The sequence below is a fragment of the Gobio gobio genome (assembly GCF_949357685.1).
Source record: "Gobio gobio genome assembly, chromosome: 4".
Taxonomy (NCBI): domain Eukaryota; kingdom Metazoa; phylum Chordata; class Actinopteri; order Cypriniformes; family Gobionidae; genus Gobio; species Gobio gobio.
The window spans coordinates 17252884-17277776 of record NC_137100.1 but is presented as its reverse complement, the minus strand read 5'-3'; the positions used below and the strand labels follow the sequence as shown (position 1 = coordinate 17277776).

The 24893-nt window shown below is 37.5% G+C and overlaps 1 protein-coding gene across 2 annotated transcripts in view; it reads right to left on the bottom strand.

Annotated features, from left to right (window-relative positions):
* The window catches only part of pik3r1 (phosphoinositide-3-kinase, regulatory subunit 1 (alpha)), a 49891-nt gene extending 25408 nt beyond the window's left edge, over positions 1 to 24483 (bottom strand). For both annotated transcript variants that reach the window (XM_079814524.1, XM_079814525.1), the window contains exons 1-2: positions 24142 to 24483; positions 22312 to 22918 (exon numbers count right to left, since the gene is read on the bottom strand). In XM_079814524.1, the coding sequence (XP_079670650.1) occupies positions 22312 to 22642 (331 nt within the window). In that variant the 5' untranslated portion in view covers positions 22643 to 22918; positions 24142 to 24483. The remainder of the gene's footprint in view (positions 1 to 22311; positions 22919 to 24141) is intronic.
* Between the last annotated feature and the right edge of the window lie 410 nt (positions 24484 to 24893).

The window sequence follows — 24893 nt, the reverse complement described above, 5'->3', positions numbered from 1 at the left end:
AGGAATACAGGAAACGATCTATCATGAAGAGGTGAAAAATCACAAAAAGTGCCTGAAATACTAAGTTTGGACATTGCTTAGAGCAGCATAAGCTAGAATATGGAGGGAATATATATATATATATATTTTTTTAAGATGAGGTTAAGTGCTCATGGAAGAGATGAGTTTTCAGCTGTCTATTAAATGTTGTCTGATCACAAACACACCTGAACAAGCTATTCAATGCCTTCAGGATTACTATAATGCTATGGGCAGGACCAAAGTTGCCAGTCCCTGATCTAGAAGCTGTCCACACTGGACACGACAAAGTGACTGCTGAAAATCATTTGTCTGTATCAGAAGTAGCACAGGAATTTGGAATACATAAGAAATAGAATGGGGCACCAGTTTATTGTTGGGAACTTGTGTTGTGCCGCATTCAGTAGGGATGCACTGAAACCGTTTTTGGCCGAAAAGAGAAAAAAGGCAGAAAATTTGAGCCGAAAATATGCCTCCCTGCCCCTCCGTGTTCAGTGATCAGTATCCATGCTCTTGTGTAGCATGTTTTGTAACTTTGCGAGCGAATCCACTTCCGAAGATGCACAACTTCGAAGCGTCTGTTCTGCTCTGTGTGTGCCCTGCTCCACTCATGTAACACCCACGCTCACGGGAAAAGCAAAGTCCGCTCAAATAACGTGCTGACATGAAATTTCTCGACTTGTTTCTGTTTGCAATAGTCCTACAGTTCTGCAAAATGGTGTGTTATAGCCATGCTGGGTAAAATGATGCCACCCTCTCATTCCTTGATTCACTCTCTGCTATCTGCTCACATGCTCTGATAGTTTTCCAAGACTATAGTTTATTTTGATAATTGATCAAAAAATAAATCTGTTGAATCGGATTGTTGCATAGAACTGAATAAATAACATAGATATTTAAAAGGATTGTTTTCTGTCCAATGTTTGTGTTTTACAGTAAATTTAAGCATGGTTATTTTATTTTATTGGCTTGTATTTTTTTTATTTGGACTCTGTAAAATGAATTTAATTAAAAAGTCTAATAATAATTCAATTATACAAAAAACTAATCTAAAATAAGAAATTTATAATTTTTTTTTTTTTTTTTTTTTAAGTTTGGTTTCAGTTTTCGGCCAAGTGCATCCAGAATTTTCATTTCAGTGCATCACTAGCATCCAGTGTAGCATTCACTGATTATGGGTTCTATTTGCTTCTGTTGAGTCATTTGCATCTGGTGTAGACATGGTGTTACGCTACATAATAGTTGTATAATTTGGATTTCCTATTCGTAAACAAATCAAACTTAATTTTTTTTTATGCTTTAAAATCATCTATGCCAAATCTATTCGCAAAGTGCTTGTAAATCATTGTGTTGTAAGGGAGGACTTTGCTTGTGAGTAAATGAGTACACCGTAATATGTCAGAATTATAAAATCAACACATTTTTCTTGAAATAAAAAACACAAATGGTGGTGACCAATCACAAGACGCAAGATATACAAAAAATACAATTCTAAAAATATATGTAGATTTAAACCTAAAATCCTGATTTAGATATATGAGTATATGGACATGTTAACTACCCACTAAAAACAAAATATTTAACTACTATTAAAAAAAAAGACAAAATACCATGTACGGACTTCAAGGAAAATCCAAGCAATGACTCACCCATTTTTTTTTTCCAACCATTTCAACAACCGATCCAAAGAAACTGAATTACTAAAAGAAGTATTATATCTTTTAGTAGTATATGTGTTCATAAAAAGGTTTTACATCAGCTATGTTCTCTCCCACCGCTTATGTTTGGTATATCTTATACAACACCTCCTCGTCTCCTCACATGGCCAACATGCACACCAACAATAAATGGGGGACGAGGACCGTACCAAAATTCAGTTATCCCTTTGTGCATATTTCAGTTCTGCTTTTTTTCTGCTGCCCCTGCTCCACCTTTTGAAATGTGTTGTTAATCCGCCCAGCAGACATGCTTGTCCTTCAGTGAGAAGATTTGCCAATTCAGCCCTGTCTCTCTGGAGGCGACCATTAATGAAGACCACATGTACACGCTCTCACGCACATCCAAATAAACACCAGCCTTCACCACGGTACCACCTCCAGATCAAATCAACTCTACTGAAGTCCAGTCCTTGCAGTTTGACAAGGATTTTTTCCAGGTTTTGTTCCACCTCAATTTCAATTGCACTTTTGACCCAGAGGCTTCAAGCATATGCATATCTCTTGTGACTGTAATGCAACGCAGCACTTTATCCTACAGAAAGAGCTGCAAATGTGTTTTTTTTGCTTTATCTGGGCTCAGAGAACATGCCAATTTAAAACATAGTGGATGTTTAATGGCAGCTCTGTGGTCAGTGAGGTCCGTCACGCGTCTCTCCACATCCTCACACACTGAATACCCTGGCAAACATGGTCAATTGGATCAGCATTCTTTCACTAGAGCACTTTTCCACCGCTTACTGCACCAGGACTTAAATGACGATTGTACTGATTCGTCATGATGGTAAATACAGCGAACGGGCACAGACTGTTCAAGCTAAGTCACATGAACATGTATCATTATGCTTGCTGCCACAAACCAGCCCTGCCCCGGTTATAACCACCACAATCTAATGAGCGCCTTTACCCTGCATGGGAACGAAGATTTAACAGGGCAATAAACCTGGCTGGACTTTGTCTATCATTTGTTGTCCACCGATGGGAGTATATAAATGCATTCAAACAAACAGAAACACAGATATATGCACGCACGCACACACAGTCAATCCCGAAATTATTCATACCCTGAATAACAAATATTTTATATATATATATATATATATATATATATATATATATGAATAAATAAATGAATAAATAAATGAATAAATAATGCATGCATGCATATTATATATATATATATATATATATATATATATATATATATATATATATATATATATATATATATATATATATATATATATATATATATATATATATATATATATATATATATATATATATATATATATATATATATATATATATATATATATATATATATATATATATATATATATATATATATATATATATATATATATATATATATATATATATATATATATATATATATATATATATATATATATATATATATATATATATATATATATATATATATATATATATATATATATATATATATATATATATATATATATATATATATATATATATATTAGGGATGCACCGATATGAACATTTTGGCCGATACCGATAACTCTTAATATTTGAAAGCCGATAACCGATATATTAGCCGATAAATCTAAATACAAATTTTAATAAACTCTGAGAGCCTGATTACAAAAACAAAAGGCTCACCATTAAAAGCCATGTCCCAAACACTTCAACATAAATCAAACCTATACACTACAGTAGCCTATTTGAACCAGTGTGAGATTCCTTACCTTTTCAAATTAATTTTACACTCCTATGGCCAAATTTTTTTTTGTAACACTTTACAATAAGGTTTAATTTTTGTTAGTATTAGTTAACCAACAATGAATGAACAATACTTCAACAGGATTTATTAATTTTAGTTCATGTTAATCTCAACATATTCAGACACAAAGTTGTGTCTTTTAACATTGTATGAACTGTGAATGGACTGTTACAAAACACAAACATTTTATTACTAAAAGAAACAAAGGTTATTGCTCTCTGTTTGTTCATGACAGTTAATGCATTAATAAAATGAGACCTTATTTGTAAAATGTTACCAAAAATTATATTGTCTAAAAAATAAAAATAATATACATAAATAATGCAAACAAGTAATTGAACAGCATTACTTAGGCTGCATAATAAAGAATCAGAATGCAAGTGCATGAAATAACCTCCGCACAGACGATAAAGAAATGGTTTTAATCAAACCATATTGTTGATGGAAATGATACGAGAACAATAAAAGTGCTAATTATAAAAAATAATGCTTCTGTGTTTTTGAAAAAAATATATGTTTAATATTACAGTAATAGTAAACATCTGTAATATTAGTCTAGTCTATTAGGAATAATGTTGCTGTTTGAGAGCGCGCTGAAGCTGGAGAGAATGAACGAACAACCATAAACTGAAGCGCTTAGAAGTTTAATTAACAACTAAACGCATCATATATGAGAACAATCAGATATTTATACAAAATAAATATAATATTACAACTTATATTAGCACAAAATCACGCATAGGTGAAGGGTTATAACTCCTGTGGATGCTCTTCCCCTGTTTGAGAGCGTGCTGAAACTTAAGATGATCACCGGTACAGTGAAGCACTGCGGGTTATTGACTTAACGAAACACATCCTATCCTATATGACTTTAATCAGATGTTTATACTACAAAAACGTAATATTACGACTTACATATGCTTAAAATGACGCGAATGCACAAGCGAACTTGACTGTGCTGGTCAGAATGCGTTGTTGACGCTTCCCACAACAGCGCGCTGAAAAACAACTAAACCCAGAGAATTCACTACGTTTTATAACAGAAATATTCTCATTGCAGTGTTATGTATAGGACAGTCCCAGTATTTATTAATGCTGTGCATTTCTGTTTGAAATGCGCGCGCCGGTACAATGAAGTGCTTTACTGCATCGTTAATTAACTCAACCAAACGCATCCTATATGGGATTATATACACAAAATAATAAATATAATATTACTACTTACAATGGCACAAAAGCTGTGAATGCACAAGCAAACTTGACTGTGCTCGTCATGAAGGTGTAACTCCGTGGGCGCGCGCTGAAGCTAAAGACCGGTACAATGAAGTGCTTTACTGCATCGTTTATTAACTCAACCAAACGCATCCTATATGATATTACATACACAGAATAATAATAAATATAATATTACAACTTACAATGGCACAAAAGGCTGTGAATGCACAAGCGAACTTGACTGTGCTCGTCATGGAACTCCGTGGGCGCGCTCTTCCCTCAACAAACGCGCTGAAACACAACGCTCTTTTACAGCCTATTCTATTCTCATTATCATTTTATGTAGATTATAGAAGACTTGCGCTGCACATGTTGCACATAACTGTATTTTCCTTTTCGAAGTGATTCCAAACATATTTAGAGCAATTCAAACCCATCATGGTGGACAGCGCGTCCGTCTCAGCTGAAGGAAATAATACATTATCTATCGGCTTGACTATATCGGTCAAATTTTCTTATTGGACCGATAACGATAACATCAAAAATAATCATTTATCGGCCGATAACGATATGTTGCCGATATATCGTGCATCCCTAATATATATATATATATATATATATATATACATACACATACACACACGCATGCACGCACGCACGCTATATCATTCTATCATTTGCCTCCATATACTGAACAACGCGACATACATTCACATCACACGTTAGTGATAGAGTTATACTCACAGAACACTATAGTTATTCACAATCACTAAAGTTCATTATTTGCATGCATTTTAAAGTCTTGCCGGTTAAACATTTCATTTGCATGCTTATGCACTGTTTTAACCAAGCGGCAACCTCCCGCAGTTTCTCTTGAAGCCAATACGGAAGTGCCTCAAACTGCAATTCATCGACTGGCCGCTAGGGACAGGATCCAGAAGGGAGCAGAATCTCATTGAGCCCCATGTTAAAATGGCCAACTTTAGAGCAGAATAAAACATGTTTACAGCCTGGTACAAATTGTGCTTTTGGTCTATACGGCTCATTTTGCCCTTCATGACAACTGTGAGGGGGGTGAATTTTTTTATAACTCATTCGTTTACATTATATAAAGCCTAAAAAGTCTGCATAATTAAGGGTGTGGCCATTTCGAGTGACAGGTGGATAGCCATTTATCTGCTGTCTGTTAGTCATCGCGTCACTTAAGCTCCGCCCACGTCCCGCCTTTTTGCCCATTTTCTGTTATCCGGGAGTGACGCGCGATGATGCGCTGCCAAGATGGCTCGTCCCTACTTTGCGCTTCAGAACGGCTCATCAGAGTCCTATGGGTGACGTCACGGACACTACGTCCATTTTTTTTTACAGTCTATGGTTTTAACATGCGCTTTTCTGAGCACGAGCGCTAAAAGCCTGTTAAACACCTGATTACTGGACTAAATGCTCTTATTGCGCTAATACTGTCAAATACACGCATCAGGGCTCCAGACTAACTTTTTTCACTAGGAGCACAGTGGCCCCCAACTGAAAATTTTAGGGGCACAACCAGAAATTTTAGGGGCGCACACCGTAAATCAACATGCTAACCAAATCTACTAATTTCCACTGTATTACTAATAGGGATGGGTATCGTTAAGGTTTTAATGGTATTACTACTCTTACCGATACTGCTTATCGATCCGGTACTTTAGCGGTATTCTTACCGGTTCTTTTTATTATACTTTATTTATTTATTTTTATAAAAAAAAAAACATAATTGAGAACATAATTAACATGGCTTTATAATCTGAAAAGTAAAATATCTATAGCAAAAGAAACTGCAAAGTTTGAACAAAAATATAAAACATCTATTTGTAAATGGACCAGTGTGCAGGCATTCGGAAGGTCTGCTAGCATTAATATTACAGTATAGTAAAGAACAAACCTACAAAGAAATCTAATAAAGTAATGAAATGTAAAATAACACTGCATACCATAGTTTTCACTGTATAAATTGATAGATTAATGCTTATAAAAGCTAAAGTTATTAATTCAAGGGATGTGAATATTTTCTATTTGCCTTTTGTTCTATTCGAATGAATGGCTCAATGGTCAGCAGGTTTATTAGACGCTGCCCCTTTAAGACCGATCAAATGTAGAACTAATAATATCATATTCTCCTATTTCTCCAAACTATTTACGCCCATTTAAGATATAAACTGATAAAATAACTACTCTCCAATCCGGTCATTTTGACACCGGCTATTTGTTGTTTATTTAATGGTTTAGACGTGCACACGAAGCCTAAAATATTAAGTGCAAGTCGGTCCATTTCGCAGCACACACACATACCGTAAGCCGCCTTGAAGTTGGAAACAGCGTCTCTTGCGCGGATTATTGTGCATTTAATAGCTCTTTATTATCAAACACATCCCGCAGTTTAGCAACAGTAGAGACTGCAGTTTACAACAATCACTGAATCTGACGTTTAGTTTAGGTTTAGGGAGAAATGACAGCGCAAGGCTGTGAAGGAAAGGATGTCGCGCTCGACTGAACACGGCTATAGGAATAGTTTTACCTCATACCATCTTTTTATAATTCTTGGAAGCCAAAATCGGAAAAAATATTAGATTCATATCACAGCACATCCCTAAAGTTTAAGCAGACTAAACTTTTGTTTAGTTCTTGGCCATCGTCACTCATTAAGCTGGCTGTGGTGTTGTGTTCGCTGTAGCTCCACGTGAGAGAGCTCGCTTTCTCTCTCTTCTGGATTGCGAATGGCAAAAATGCATCACGGACAAATGGTTTAATATTATCATATAGAAACGGCTGGCAAAGATAGAATTTGCCAGACATAACGTCTATCAATTATAAATAGTAAGTGTATTTTCTTAATTTCTCCAGTACCGACAGCAGGCAAATTTACTGGTCGCACATGTGCGACTGGATGTAAAATTCAGTCGCACACTCTCAAATTTTAGTCGCAAAATGCGACCATTTAGTCGCACTCTGGAGCCCTGCGCATGGTTAACAAACACAGTCGGTTATGTCTAAAGTGAAAGTAAAATCGGCGTGTGTCTGTATATTAGATGCGTGCAGGTCTTAAAGGTCCCATGGCATGGCATTTTTCTATTATTTTATAGTGTTTCCTGAGGTGTACTTATATTGTTAGTATGATTTTTACATCATAAAATGTCATAATTTAGAAATAAAAGGCATTTGTTCTATACTGCTGTTTGCCCTGTGGCTGACTGCCCTGTTTCAAGAGGCGTGTCTGCTGTGAGACTTCAGTAAAAACGCCCACTGTTGTGATTGGCTGACATCTTTGCATTTGAAAGGCGCGGAGGGGGCGTGGTTTAACGAGGTCTACGACGCACAAGCTGCTGCCAGAGAGACGGATGGACCTGAGTTCACTTCTCATCAGTTCTCTCAGCATGTCTCAGTTCAGGGTGAACTGTTGTCGTTACTAGAATATACTTCAGGTTATTAGTTTATTTCTAGTCGGAGGGGCTGTCACTCATGTCAGAAAGTTAGTAACTTTAGTAAATTATGGATCAGCGCTGACTCAAGACGCGAACCGTTTAGAACGATTCAGTCCGATTTGGTGAACTGGTTCGGTTCACTAAAAAGAACCGATTCAAAAGAATGATTCGGTCGCGAACCGGACATCACGGAGACGGAGCGATTGCTAACAAAGTTATTTATAGTAACTACTGAGTTGTGAGAGCGCTGTCTGTCAGCGCGAGTTTATTGTGTTTGTATCTGAGAGTTCTGAATAAACACGAGTCCCAGTCACGCCGAGCCCGTCTTCATCATTATTCTACCAACTTTGTAACACATGCAATGTACCATTCCAGCGAGATGAACGAGTTAGTAAGTTTGATTAAAGCATTATTTCTAGATATGTTCCAATCATATGAAAAGCGTCAGTGACGCGCATTGAGTAACTTACACAGCGCAAACAAAGACACAACAGCAGTAATCGAATGTAATCCAGTTTATTGTGGGGATAGCTGGCTAGCCTAGCCGGATACCCTCACGCTTACTCTTAATCTCTTAATTACTGCTTAATCTCACGCTGCGTTTGGTGCCTCCGCTGTGGGCCAGATGCAGTACTGGGGGTCGGGGATGTTGAAGGCCGAGCTTCGGTGTGCGTGAGGTTTATCTCTAAAGATGTGGCTCTGCCGATGTTGAGCAGAAACTCCCGACTGTATGCACATTTAAGAACAGATAGACGCGACGAGGACGTACAAAAACACTTACTCACAAGATAGAAAACACGAAAACACCGTTCTGTCGGGAGAGAGAGAAGCCGCAGTGTGTGCACGAATAATAAATAATTAGCTACACATAAGAAATTACTGATCACAGATCAGAAGGAACTGAAAAAAGACTTCTGTTTTCATTTGTACATCCAAACACTGAGAAACTGCCAGCGTTCACTCGTTCACAAGCAATGATCTCTCGAGCGTTTGCATGGGCATGCCAGATTCTCTGGGCGGAGGAAAGGGAGGAAACCGTTCCTGCTTGGACGTCAAACCAGGAGACTTCAGGATTGGCTAGTCTGGCCTGTCATTTTCTCAAAGGCAGAGAACTCGGTTTTACACCGATCAACATTTCTATCCACTTGGGGACAATATTCAGGCTAGGGGAACTCATATTAATGTTGAAATACCTCATAAAATGAAAATTTCATGCCATGGGACCTTTAAATTGACAGCAGCACAGCCTATGAACATGCTGTCGCTTGTCCTTAAAGGGACAGTTCAACTCTAAAATTGTCATTATTTACTCACTCTAATGATGTTCCAAACCTGATGGTAGCCATTGACATTCATATTATTTCCTACAATGGGGACCAGCAACTGGTTGGTTTCCAACATTCTTTAAAATATATTTTATATCCAACAGAAGAAAGAACTTTATTCAGGTTTAAAACAACTTGAGCGTGAGTAATCGATGACAGCATTTTCATGTTTTAGTGAACTATTCCTTTAAATGTTAATAAAACAACAAGACAAAGAAAATCACTCACTGCTCTTGACTGAAAAACTTTAATACAGTAGCACAGCTCTGAGCTGCCAGTGTTAATCTTTATATATATTTATTTTATATTATACTATACACTAGGAATGTGTACAAGGGTTTTTTTTAAGTAAAGTTATAAGTTTAAGTAAGATTTTTCCAAGTCTTTTAAGTAAAATAGAGAGTATTGCAATACAAATTTTCCTGTTCCTGTCGCCTAAGAATAGAATAGCAAAAAACTGATGTGACAAGCCATCAGAGCCAAACCGAAAAAAACGAGGTATGTATTGAACCGTGGACTAACTGCATTGTTGCATCCCTATTGTTTACATCAGCGATACATATCGCATTATGATATTAAAATATAACCATTTATCGTTACATCCCTAGTGTTGACCTTGATTGTAATTTTTGATGACCATTATTAGTTTATTGTAGGCAATAAAGAATGAGTGTGTTTTCTAGGGGTGCTCCGATCGATCGGCAACCGATCTCGATCGGTCGATAATCGCTTTGGGATGATTGATCGCGGTCTCCAAAAAGGCCGATCTCAAAATCAGACAGAGAGAGCAACCATTGACTACCATAGTAGGGAAAAAAATACTATGGTAGTGAATGGTTGCTCTCTCTACTTTGTTACAAACATTCTTCTAAATATCTTCTTTTATGTTCAGCAGAACAAGGAAACTCATACAGGTTTGGAACAACTTGAGGGTGAGTAAATGATGACAGAATTTTCATTTTTGGGTGAACTATCCCTTTAAATAGCCAGTGTAAATACATCAAACCATCAGAACTTTTGTTTCCTCGGCGGTGGAAATATGGATTTTTTTATACTGATTTTCATTTTATTGATAACAGCCCTATAGTGTCTTATTCTAATTGAACTTGTCAAAATAAAGAATTTAACAAGAAAGAGGACATACCATTTAATAAGGTTAGGTAAAAACTAGTAAAAAAAGTTCCACTGGAAACCAATTTAAGTTGGCAAGGATCACAAATATGGTAAGAGCTGATAGAACACTGATGAGAATATTATATAATATTCTTTTTTTAAGGTACTTATATATTGGCTTACTGCTTGGTTCGGACAAACAGAACATTCTTTACAAAACCCAGCAACAACTCTCTCAGAGAGCTGCTCCATGCAGCAGATGTTCCTTCGAGTGCTGAAGAGGCCCCTTGAAAAGGAGAAAAGCACATTATCTCAAACACCAGCAATGCCTTCCCCCAACCAGGTCACACTTTCAGTTAACTGCCACAGCTCTCCCTGGCAGTTTTCACATGCACTCTCTCGGATAATATTTGTTTGAAACATTTTTATGGTTAATTAATTTGTGATGCCCTGCATTTAGCTTTCAATTTTGCATACAATACATATTTTTCCAAGTACCACCATAGCGGTGTGTAGCTGAAACAATTTCTGCATTTATTCAATGGGCACGAAGAGCGCTATGTAGTGTGTAGGTAATGGGTATGCACCATTCCGATATTCAGTATCAGAATCGACTCTGATACTGCAACTTTTGCCGGTCTGACAGGAATGATCCAAATCCGGTATGGTGCGTACTCATGGTTGTTACTGTTACGCTCCACAAAAGGCAAAAAGGCATTATAAATAGGATTGGGTATCGTTGAATTTTAACGATTCCCATTCTGCTTATCGATTCCGATTCTTAATTTAGATTCCAATAGGGTAAAAAAAAAAAAAATGATATTCACATTTATTACTAGGCTATTATTGCAAAACATTTAATTGTAGCTGGATACCATGAACAAAAATTAACAGGCTAGCAACTTTTGCCTATGGTTTAAAAATACCATAGCAAAAAAAACAAAAAAAAAACTAATATAAGTTTAAAGCATTATTAAAGACAAGTAAACACTCAGTAATTAAAAAATAACAAATGAGCAATTGCACAAATACAATTGAACAAAGACAGGATTGAAAAACATTTTCAGGTAGGTACAGAAACTGTAATCAAATGTAAAATAACACTAACTTTATTGATAAAATATAGGCTGTACATTACAAATATAGTTAAAAGATATTCTGTCTAGAACAGCAAGTGAATTCTTGTCTTTTGTTGTTTGATTAACATTATCATAGAGACGGCATCAAGACAATCTGCTGTCAATGACATAACTGACTGAAATAAATATTGAAAAACATAAAAAATTATAATGAATATGGTGCATATTTATTTTAGCAAAATGCTCCTCTCTAGTGTCAATTTTTCTAGCTGACTAATGAGTTTATGGACACTGGATATGTTTTTTTCTGAGGTAAATTTGACGTTACATGACACTATTTAAAATCTGTTTTACTGACGCCTTTCCGCGTTTGATACACTGATTGCGCTATTCCGTGTGACATAATACAGGTAAGTTGTACTCTATCTTTTAACACACGTTCAGATGTTAATTCATGTTTATTTCGCGCTGTAACTGGCATTAAGTATTAAGGCGGAAGAAAAGATCCGTTCACGTGCGCTGCGCGCGGACGCTTCTCTAGAGCTGAGCTGCGCCAAAGTGATCTCACACCACAGCAGCAAAACGGTATTTATGTTTTTGAATTTTCTAATAAAATGGACGTAACTTGAAATCTGAGACTGTTTTATATCAATAGCAACAAAGCACAAAGAGTATTGCTATTTAATGGATGTGAGGCGTGTTGCAATGTTCCGTTCATTCATTTTCAGTTTTGGGGCCCTTTAGAAGTTGACATGCTCTTACATTTGTGTTTTTTTCAGCTGCTTATAAACACATTAATGGCAAAAGTGTAATTACATTGTATTCAGCACAAACTGGGCTACCATAATATCTAAGCAACATGTATGTACATGCTTGTATTTTTGTGAGAAGAATGTCTATGCATGATTTTTGAAAAAACGAAAAACTTTGTTTTAAAATGAAGGCCTCAAAACAAACAATAGATATGTGTTCACAAGACTTTTGACTAGGGATGGGCTTTTCAAGCAAAAATGATTTTTTTTTTTATTCGAAAATCGCAACTCCTCACGCATGTACGCATGTGTATAGGCTACACACATAAACACAGAGAGAGAGAGAGGGAGAGAGACCATTCACGCTCTCAATCTGTATGATAACAAACTGTTTAATTCATTAGGGAATAGGCTATATCAACTCAAGCCATATTATTGTAACATGCTGAAACATATGACTGTAATGTGACATCGCCCCAAGTTACCTGATAAATGCCACAAGTCTACAGCGTGCGCGTGAGACGTTATTCTTCTGTTGTCTCAGGGCGTTTTTACTCTGGCATTTTAGTTCGGAATGGGGCACGGTTAGCATGAAAAATTGCTAATGTGAAAGCTTACCTACAGAGCTTGGTGTGCACTGAGGTACCGAACCCGAGAACACACAACCGGAGTTCGGTTGCTCTCGGAGCTGAGCCGTGATTCACGTGAATGTGCAAACAGCACTCGGGTGCGCACTTGTTGTGGAAGAAAGTAACCAGCGCATGCGTTTTAGCCGATTACAATGTCATTAGTTCAATAACATACACGTAAGAGATGATAGTGTTGATGATTTAGCTGAGATACGATCGCGAGAGCGAGCCTGCAGTGTATTCGCGCATAGAGTGCAATCAGGGCAGCAAATGAATGGCAATTCACCGTCTCCTCAAAAGAGTCTGTTTGCAAGCAGCAAAGCCGCCTTCAAGCGGCACACATACGGTAAACCCAAGTGTCGTTTACTCAGCTGCACATAATAGCACCAAATTAATTGGAAAAAAGCCCAATATATTGACCCGCATTCTGTTTTCTATCACGCCCGTGCACGTTTGTGATGACGTAAGATGAACGCAAACACACCAGGGTTCGAGTTGAGTGTGAAACTAGAACCAACATTGCAGAGGCGGAGGGAACAATCAGACTCGGACCGCAGCAAACATGTCCAGTATAAAACACCCTGAGAGCTGACTGGCAGCTTTTAGGAGCGTTATTGGCAGCGCCTCTGGTTACATGAACGCGTCAGCACCACATCAGCACCGACAACATGGGGATTTTTTTTGGACGATAATCGCACATACTATTCGATATTCTATAATTAAATAACTAATCGAATATTCGAAAATCACAACCCATCCCTACTTTTGACTCCATGGTGTATTTTCATTTTGCTTCAAACTGATGTGAGAATCATTGAGCCTACTCATTCACATAAAACAATAACATTTGTAAGACAGTTTTCTTCAAAAAGCCAGAATGCGAGGAGGCGTGATATCTAATGAATATTGATGGAGATCATCTGAGAGCACAATAGAACATAGCCCGCATTAATGAGCTGCATAATGAATGAGCTTCATACCTGACTGAGATAGCAAAAAAATGCTCTTCTTATTTAGTTGAAAACTGTACTTATCTAGTAAATGCATCTTGATTTAAGAATGTTTAAATATTTAAAGTAAGACTAAGAATAGCATTTTTTTCTACATTTTTTGTTTTTGAAAGTAGTCTTAAGCTAAACATTTTTAATAATAAATAATTAAAAAATTAAGATACAATTTATACAAAACTAAATTCACTTTAAAGAAAGCAATTCTTTCTACACAACAAAATCACTTTCTTCAAAACCAAACTCCAGAATCATTTATTTAGAATGTAGTCAACAAAGGCCTATTATATTTTAAATGATCAAAAGATCTGACTACACTAAAAAAAAATGCTCTGCTTATTTAGTTGAAAACTGTACTTATCTAGTAAATGCATCTTAATTTAAGAATGTTTAAATATTTAGACTAGAAACAAGACAAAAATGACTAAGAAGAGCATTTTTTCTCCAGAAAAACTCGAGAATCATTTCTGACAAACTTTGATATTAAATTTAAAAAATACCATTAGGCTATAATATTTAAACATCAATATGAAGCAAAATACGTTTGACTGGTACAATATTTATAGCATATGAGTAGACATTTGCGGAAAAAAAGCTTTATTGATGTGACTCTAGGCTCTTTTACAATAAACACGTTATAATCTGTCCAAAACAAGCCAAATAAATCTTGTCTAAACAGTCTTGCGTGTATGACATATAATATTGCAACAGGATTAATATTTAAACAGTCTTTTTGCATTTAATATTCACAGATGCTAAAAGAATGAACTGACGGAGTCAGCGGCGGAGTCCTTTGCTTTCACAAATGAACAGCTTTGCATGAGGATGATAAATCCAGGATTATTGCTCAAACGCATCTCAAAACGATGTACCTGAAGTAAAATTACAGCTCTTCACTAGATGTGTTTGTATGAGTTGATGTGGGCGTTGATGCGGGGATCAGTATTTGAATCTCAATAGAGCGCACGATCCGTGGGCGTGGCCGCATTAGCGGATAATGAAGTGGATCGCGGGTGACCGACATGTATCGCTTTTCAAACAGATTACATAAACACAGAATATTTGTTTTCGATTTGGTTTACATTATATTATTTAAAACCTGACATTTCAGCGTTTCTTTAGACATACGTCTCATGTTTGTGAGACAAGTATTCACTAAGCTAGAGTTCCTATTCTGAAGACTATCTGAATGAACGTCTTTGAGAGAGGCTGCAGATCGCGCATCATGTGTGTTTTCTTTGTTTTGCAAAAAGCAAAACATTATTTTTATTGTGACTGTACACAAAAAAATAGAAACTTAACAGATTAAAATGATGTATAACACTTGCCTGAATGTGAGTTATTTGAGTCTCTTTGGCACTGATAGGAAAAAAAGAGAGCCGATCGCGCCGGCGTGGCCGCCGACTCGAGGGGGTTAACAGAAAACCTCTTCTCCATTTTGAAGGTATTGCACTGCTGCTCGCGTCGCTTTGATTACATTCAAAAGGACAAAGTATCGATATGGCAGCTGCTGTATCGATACGCGCATTGTCAGGTGTTCATGACGATGTATCGATATTCTGAGCACAGCCCTACCGATAAGCAGAATCAAAATGCGCGTTTCTTTTCGAATCACTGGTTCTGCTAGCCTGACAAGCAAACTCACCATTGACAGGGCTCAATCCGAGGGGCGGGATAAACGGTTGTCTTTCAAATTCCCTCTGCACGCAATTGGATAGTGCCATGAGCGCCACAACCAACCAGAGCAAAGAAGAAGGTGAAGCCGTGCTAACGTTAGTTGATAGCCTTTCGCCTTATCCGGTCGGCAAAACTTCGAACATATCTTCTTTTCTTAAGAATGACTTCAGTGCCGTTCTTTGTTCTTTTCTCAAATAAAAGCTTAACTCCAAGTCATCCAGAGTCGCTACCAAAGCCGATTCAAAAGACCGCTGTTCGCCAGCTTCTGTGTTTACAAGTAGCATGCAGAACCCCCGCAACTCTGCCGTGACGTGCCGTCATTATGTTAAGCCCGCCCACCGACTCTACACACGCTGTGATTGGCCTGACCAGAGTTTGGTTTTTACAGCTCTCAGGTCTACCGAGAGTTGCTAGACTACACTCGCGGCAAAATACATTTTCTGCCGCTAGGGTGCGTCTAGATTTCTAGGCTATGGTTCTGGGCAATTTGGAACCGGTTCTCGATACCCATCCCTAATTATAAAGCACCCAAAAGTTTTTGAAATCTGCATGTCTGTGAATGAGAGCCACAGTTTTGCCTACTACACACATACTGAAGCACACGTGGCGCTCATGGGGTTTTCAGCGTCTGCCGTCTCATCATGGGGACACTCCACATGAACTTCTCCAGAGTTGCTTTGAGAGTTCACTTCATAAACAGTTTACCATTTCATTCAAGAAAAACTATCACATAGGGCGGCACAGTATATAATTTTAGCATCAATATCTTTATGTGCTCATCCACGAAAGTCACATCGCAGGATGTGTGATGTCAACTATAGGGATTGTAGTTGATCTGTGTCCCATACAGGCCAGCTGCCCCAAGTTTGGAACGCATATAATTAGTTAAACCAAGTTTAACCATATTCCACCGCAGGAACTTTCCCCAGAAACTAGGGACTTTAGAGTTGTACTCTGTGCATTTCGACCACAGGGACCAGGGTTTGTTCCGGGTAAAAAATTCCCCCTCAAAAAGGCCCTGCTCGCGAGGTAGTACTTTTTCAAAGTTCAGCAACTTTTGGGGGTGGGACTTGGGCGCTGAACATGCTGATTGGTTGACTGTGTGTTAGAGTTGTTGGCTATTCGAATCAACAATGGAGTTTTAAAAAAATACAACCGTTGGACCGATGATGAGGTTTAGGCTTTATTAAGCTTATGGACGAAATCCAGCGGGAAGTGGAAAGTTGCACGCAGTCCTACGTCATCGGACTAATCTTTGCGGTACTTTACACCGCTTTACAAACGCAGACACCAACACGTCTGTGTGAAAAAAGTTCCTGGGACAAATTGTTCTGGGTAATTTCTATGGAAACAGGACTCATCATAGACTGAAAGTTTATAATTTGCATGTGTTTTTAAGTCCTGTCAGTTAATCAAGCACAAGACTGGAATTCGCTTGCTGTTTTCTGTGTGCACACAGAGCCGCACATACACCACGTGAACACGTTAAAATACCCGTCTCTGCAGTGTTTTTCTTATTTATGTACTCCTGACAGTAAAATAAGCTACTATAATGAAGTATAATAAAGCCAGTATAATAAAGCCACTATATAAATACTGTGATATACCATGGAACCACCAGAATGAAATGAAAGAATACTGTGATACAGATTTTGTGGTCATACCACCCAGCACTATCTGCATTCTTGAAATAAATTCTCAATGCATTACATGGACCGCGCAACAACCAAGACCTGCACCTCAGACTGAAAAAAGACAAAAAACACCAGATAAGCATATAGCTTCTCTAAATTGAATGCCCAGACTGCATCACCCCAGCAAACTGCATGCTAAAAGACTGCCATATCTCACGAAGTACAGGAATGTGGGCCTTGCATAGACTTGTTTGTGGTTGGATCAAAACTGTTTAGTACATACAAGGTTTGATCGCATCATCTACTTTAACTAGCCATGAAAACACAGAATCCTGAACTCCAGAATACCAGAACGAAGAACATTTAGCGGCTTAACTGAATGTTTTATATATAAAGCACACAAATACTGCATCAACAGCCCCATATTTTGAACATATTCCTAGGTTATTCTGTCTAAAAGATCCCTAAATCTAAGTGGTGTATACTTATAAGCTATTTTGTGTTTATATTATTTGTTATTGTATTATACTAAATTGGTCACTGAAAAAACATTCAACCACTATTATGTTAGAAAGAATTCATAAACAGTGTGTTTACCAGCTCTCAACTCTGTCATTCTCCACGCAATAAAACAGAACAGTAGCAGATAAAGAGGAACTGTTATTTCCATAGAACAGAAGTTAAAGCCATAAAATATCTCATTCCCTGTTTGGAGTTGCACACGTAAAAAGTCAACTTGGAACCGGAGTGAAGGAAAAACTGAGGAATACAATTTGTGGACCCAGAATGCAGTTGAAAGCGTTACAAAGAATGAGTTAACAATAAAACAAGAATTGTGCACAAAGCTGGGCTGGGCACATACGGATCCTCTCACTCTAGAGGCCCACAGAAAGGAGTATGTTAGTGTTTAAAAAAAAAAAAAAAAAAGAGCCTGGGAGCCAAACCGGACAGAAATTCCACATCTGCTGTTCTCTGAAGTGAGTCTCAGCTGTTTAGAGAGAGAGAAGGCACGAGAGAGAGCCAGAGCCAGAGAGAGAGAGACAGAGAGCTCCTCAATCAGGTCTGACCCCAGCAGAATAATCCAAAAATTGAAAGAGGAAGATGGAGAGCTACGAGAAAATCAGTGGCAATGAGAAGTGCCTTAAATATACAATGTGTTCACACTGATCTCAGTAATGCCATTTAACAGTATAGTTGGTAGACAGTGTATAAAAAATAAAAAAAACTTTAAGTACAAATAACATATGTAAAATGTATTAAATTACTAGTCTTTCTTACCTTTACAGTATACAGACTAACATTATGAATCAGTTTTTCCACAAGAACAGAGAGGGTTTAATGTTAAGATGAATTCAGGGCAGGATAAGGACTTGGCCAAAAAAAAAAAAAAAAAAAAAAAAAAAAAAAAAAAAAAAAAAACAGCATCCGTGGTTTGGGAATATTTTGGATACAGGAGAGATGATGTATCAGAGCCAGGTAATTTACTAGACCTATCAAACCATCATTGCGGCAAAACAGAGTATTTGGGGCCATTAACAAAGAACGCATTTTTGCAGTTAAAAACACAAGACACAGGTCTAGACTCTAGAGATATATATATATTTTTTTTTTAAGTTTAACTTTTTACGTTGAGCGCCAAGTGTCATGCGGAAAATGCTGCAAAAGACACAAGCCTAACAGTTAAAAACGTCCGACCGTCTAGCGTTTACAAAACAATGGCACAATCCGAACCAGATGAACAAAATCTAATTTAAAGAGGCATAAAGAAATAACTGATGCCGTCACATATCATTTATGCAAAGATATGGTGTCCGCAAATATGTTCAATAAAGTCGGCTTCCAAATTTTTTTTATTTTATGTATATATATATATATTAGGGGTGGTTAATCTGTCTGATTTCCCGATTCGATTCGATTACGATTATTGAAGTCCCGATTCGATTACAGTCGATTTTTGATTATTAACGATTCTCGATTAGCGATTATTGATTTTCCATTTCACAACAGTAAACGAAAATACACTACAAAGTGATTGCAGTATAAAAAAAAAGTCAGCTACTGAATTACTTAACTCTTTTATTGAGTAACAACAACAACTCAAAGTACTTGTCGTGTAGTTACACAGAAATGAATACATCACATTGTGTTGTGACTCATCAAGATGAACTAAACAATAACAAATAAATGAAAGGCTTATTTCCTTTAGGAAGTAGATCAGAACCAACATACTGTAGAAATTGGACAATTTTCTTCTAGAAATTCAGGTGGAGGAAGACTGCAGGTTGCAGTCGAAACATGTCAAGGTAAAGAAGAAGTTTTCTCCACCTAAACACCTTGTCTTTCTAGAAGAAAATTGTCCAATTTAATCATTAAGAAGACAAAATGAACATTTTTGAACAACTTACTGTCGCTTCAGCTTATATACTGTACTGTAGAACACAGTGACAAAATGTCAAGAGTGCGAAAAAACGACAGAAGAAAAACCGGTTCGTGTCGGAGGAGTGTCGAGGCCCGTTCGGTTCCGTGAGCGGGAGCCGCGGGTCAGTGCAGCGGAGCGGCGGAGCACGGGACTCGAGCCCGGGGAGATCAGACAGGCCTGTTCGGTAAACACATTCCGTTATCAGACATCTGTGCTGCTTTAGTGTGGCGTTGTGTGTGTTTCCAGCATCAGTCCGGCTGTGTGTGTGTGTGTGTGTGTGTGTGAGATCCGCTCATCGCGTCCTCAGGATCACCTTTATTCCCGCGAATGTGCGCGTCGATGTGTGTCGCGCTCGCTCATCTGACGCGCTCATAAATCTGCGGATTGAAGGCGTTTATTCGGTGTTTGTGCGTGAATCTGAGCCGTGCTAACGCGCTAATGCTAATGTGCCTGAGCTCCAGAGGAGGCGAGGCGGGAGGATTTCTAGAGTGTTCCCTCAGAATCATCTCAGCATTAACGACAGATTTACATTCATCTAATGAACACACACACACACACACACACACACACACACACACACACACACACACACACACACACACACACACGGTGGTAGGGTCAGGTTTAGATAAATTAAAAAAAATCGATTTTTGAAAATTTAATTATCGATTCATACTCGTCCATAACATACTCGCGATTAATCGATAATCGATTTTTTTCACCACCCCTAATATATATATATATATATTTATTTATATGTATTTAATTATGTGTGTAAGGAAATGTGTTTTTGTGTGTAATGAAAGATTTAAATCGAAATTGCAATATTTTTTGTCCACATCATACAGCCATACACCATAACTGGTGTGACAATTTCTGGTGTGATAAAACATCTCTACTTTGGACTCTACTCTACTCTACTCTACTGTGACACAAAGTCACAGAATACCTCAAGCATCAATATTGAGAATCAGGGGCATTTTCTGGCATTTCACTTCTCTCTGCACTGATTCTTTATGCAACAGTTACGCAAATAGGGGATTCAAGAGAGAAAAAAACTGACGGTAGTCATTTCAAATAAGGAACAGAAACCAGAGATTTACTAGCAGGGCTGAAATAATCTTTCTAAAAGTGTACAGTGTAAAACAGCATCAGATTTCAATTATTTATGTCTACGTAGATTAGAAAAATAATCATTGCCAAGTCAAAAGTGCTTGAGTTTGAGAGCTGGATTTATCTGGAATTTGATGTGGCTTTAGTGGTGGAGTAGGGGATCAGGTTTGAATCCTGGTTCTAGTGTGTGAGCAGCATAATGAGCCATGAGCTCTGGCAGTCTTCCAGATCTGCTTCTGGTTTACATTCCTCAAAACTCCATTCTCCAAGTCTCAACCCTATCCAGTGTAAGCTTCCTCTCCTTTCCCTTGACATGGGCACTAATCAAATAGTCATTCAGAGAAGAAGAAGAAGAAGAAGAAGAAAAGTGTCGCTTTAGCCACAGTTATGCTGCATAAGCAATCTTGACCACCGGGAAAAGTTAGCTGGGTTTCAAACAAAAAAAGCTCTCACTAAAGATTATAAAAAAAGTTATGCACTTGTGTTTTTATGCATTGAACCACAAAGGACAAGGAAGTAGCACACAAGTTGATTTTGAGTGACGTATCTTTTGATCTATGTTCCATAACATGATAACACATCTCTACTTTGGTTGTGACCATGGCAACAGAGTGCGTCTTATTAAGAACCTAAGGCATGTCACTAGAAAAGAAAAATCGCTCAAAAATGGTACAAAAAGACCAAACCCACAGATTAAGAGAGCTGTGTGATTTTAAAAGAGCCATAAGGGGCTTTAAGCACTCATACTGTGGCTGTGCGAAAGATGCAGCAATGCCAGACAATTACAAACTACTGTGTGCAGGCCTCCATCCAAATCTGGGCTTCCTGCCATGTTTGCAATTACGAACCATAGCCCAGTGCAAACCTTAAACAGTCTTAAATATTCAGGCGACATTTGTGTACTGCAGCTATAAATCCAATCTCTTGATGAAATGGTGGTGTAAAATCTGGTCACCAGTTACGAAAATGGAATAAATGGTGAGTGGATATTTTGAGAGAGGCGCGTGGGTTTGGAATCAGCATGAATAGATCTAGTTAAGTGGAAAAAGGGTTCGTTAAAATTAGGCACCAACCAAGCCAAAATGGTTGACAATTTTTATACTGTAAATAAATTAAGATCTGCTTTGTGAACACTGGTTAAGGTCACCTATAGTGACCAAATATAAATCAAAAGGTTAACTATATCCAGCTTCTGTGGAATTAAGAAACTGTCTAAGCAGCAGCTCAAAGTGGTAGAAAATTAAAGGGTTTAAGACATAATTTGAATTTAAAAGCTCATTTGCATCATATGCAAGGCATGTTTGAGTACAGATAGCAATATTTTTAGATCTCTGGATGTGGCAAAAAGGCAGAAAATATAATTCAGGGAAAAACTTTTAGCTCACTCACTTTGCTCAGAGTCCGAGTCTGGCCTTGCGGGCCCCGGAGCCACAGGTAGAGGCCTTGGGGGCCTTGGTTTGGGAGTTGGAGGAGAAATCTTTTTCTTGCCGATGAACTCTACGTACGTACCAGGAAAGTCCCCCTTTTCTTGAGTGGTTTCATTAAAGCCAGGCAGCCATCCGATTTCATCTGGTCTCTCCTCCATGCCCTCTACGTAGCCAACTGCAAGTAGTGCACCCTTATTGACTGTAAGAATGTCCCCTACATGCAGGTCAATATCCTCCTCCCTTTCTTTCTTATAGTCATACAGTGCTCTGTATTGATATCCTTCTGCGCTCATTTTGATGGTAAAGTTTTGGTATCACAATAACGATAACCGCTCACAAAGGTTCTTTGAACCAATATTTTTATGAGAGGCAAGAGTCAAAGAAATAAAGGTTTTATCCAAAGACTTTAAGCCTTTATTATCATTATCATCCACACTGGATAGACTGTCGGGACAAGTGGATTATGTGAAACTAATAGTCCAATGATTGGGTGCACCTTCAAGGTGCTTCATACAGACTCTTCCCATCTGTGTGAGGCCTGTTCCTGTGGATCTCACAGTAACTCAAACCTGTAACACAGAAGAGAAGCCATTTTACACAAGCCACACAAAAAGAATTTCAACTCCACTTCCATGGTGAAAACACTAGTACTCTTGTAACACATTATTTGATCAAATAAAAACAAATACATTAATATAATACCAAATTGTGAGCACATCAAACATTTTTAGTTGGACAAATTGAATTTCTGTTAATTAAATTGCATGAATTCACACAAATTCAATTTGGCCGACTGAAAAATGTAGATGTGATCGCCGATCAGTCACTAGAACGTTTTCAATTGGAGACCTGATTTTTTTTTGTTTACAGTGTAGCGTAATAACAAACAACAAGTTATAAATGTGCTGCAGTTTTAGAGAAAATGCTTTGTTTTTATCCAAGTAAAACTACATTGCAATTATTTATGGCGTGATTATTTTCTCTTCTCTATCTAACAAGAAACTTCTTTAAAAAAATAAAAATATTAAGCACTGTGTACCTAAATTAACTAAGAAAGTGTCAAAGGAGATAACCACCTTTTGAAAAAGTGCAAATAAAAGAACAAATGACGCAAAACAAATTTCAAAGAGTAAAATGCTGACCGAGCAAAACTCTCTTTTGAGTTTAATGTAACAGATTACAATTATTAATCGGGGCAACATTAAGAACGAACACGAATAACTTGGCCAAACATAAACTGAATTCATTCAAAAGGCAATGAGGTTTATGTATTTAAAATGCAATATTAATACTAAAACCCACAATCAATCAGATAAAAATCACAGCAGATAACTTACATTAAAATCGACCTGTGCTTTCCCGAATGACGACTCAATGCATGAGGCGTTGATAGAAGCCGCCTACATGTAACGTATAGATTTATATTAATTTCGCATTCTCGGGGTTAGCATATGGGCTAATGTTAGCCTTAAATAATATAACGGATTATTATTAGTGAACCATATAAATGTATAAGCAAAATAACATTTGAAAGATTACCGCTTCCATTTTCGACGCTTACATTTTACATTTACGACGCTAAATGCACAGTTGAGGTAGAAAATAAGTCGCCAGTGTCAAGTAACGTTTATGAAGTAAGCGGAGAGTCGACTGTAATAGGATTCAGTTCGGACACGCTGTACTGGAACAATCGACACAGTAAAGCGATCCTGCCAAACCTCCCATAATCTCAACATTACAATACACACCCATCCTAAACACATTGTAAACTTCATAAAACAAGCATACCTACCAAGCAATGGTTAAAACAGAGAGAAACTTAAGTAGATCTCCGAACTTTAGTAAGTTGTAAGGGGCCCGTTCATGAAAACCAGGGCCGAGAAAATCTCCTTCGCTTCCCGTAACTCCAGTTTACGCAGCTCTCCAACAAATCCACCCCCCACAACAGCTATAAAACACTCCTCATACGACGCTTCTTCGGGGAAGTAACATCCAGTAGTGGGGTAAATTTCAACCCGCAAATTGAGAATTTTTTTTTTTTTTTTTATTCTTTAACTTAATGATTGAGCTCGTTTCCCGACAGTAAAGCCGACTCCGCCCGAGTCACCACAATCCCCTCAATGGCAGAAACGGCAGAACGCAAACCACGCCTTCTGCGTTGCGTCAGCACCAGTCCCCCTTCACACCCAGCCCCTCTAGTTAAAGGGATAGTTCACCCAAAAATGAAAATTCTGTCTTCATTTAGCCTACTCACCCTAAAGTTAAACCTGTATGAGTTTATTTGTTCTGTTGAATAGAAAAAAAGATATATTGATGAATGTTGGTAACCAAACAGTTGGTGGCCACAATATGAAAAAAAAGAAAGAAAATACAATGGAAGTCAATGGGACCAGAAACCATTTGGTTACCAATATTCTTCAAAATATCTTCTTTTGTGTTCATCAGAACAAAAAACTCATACAGGTTTAAAACAACATGAGGGTGAATAAATTATGACAGAATTTAAATTTTTGGGTGAACTATCCCTTTAATAATGTTATATTA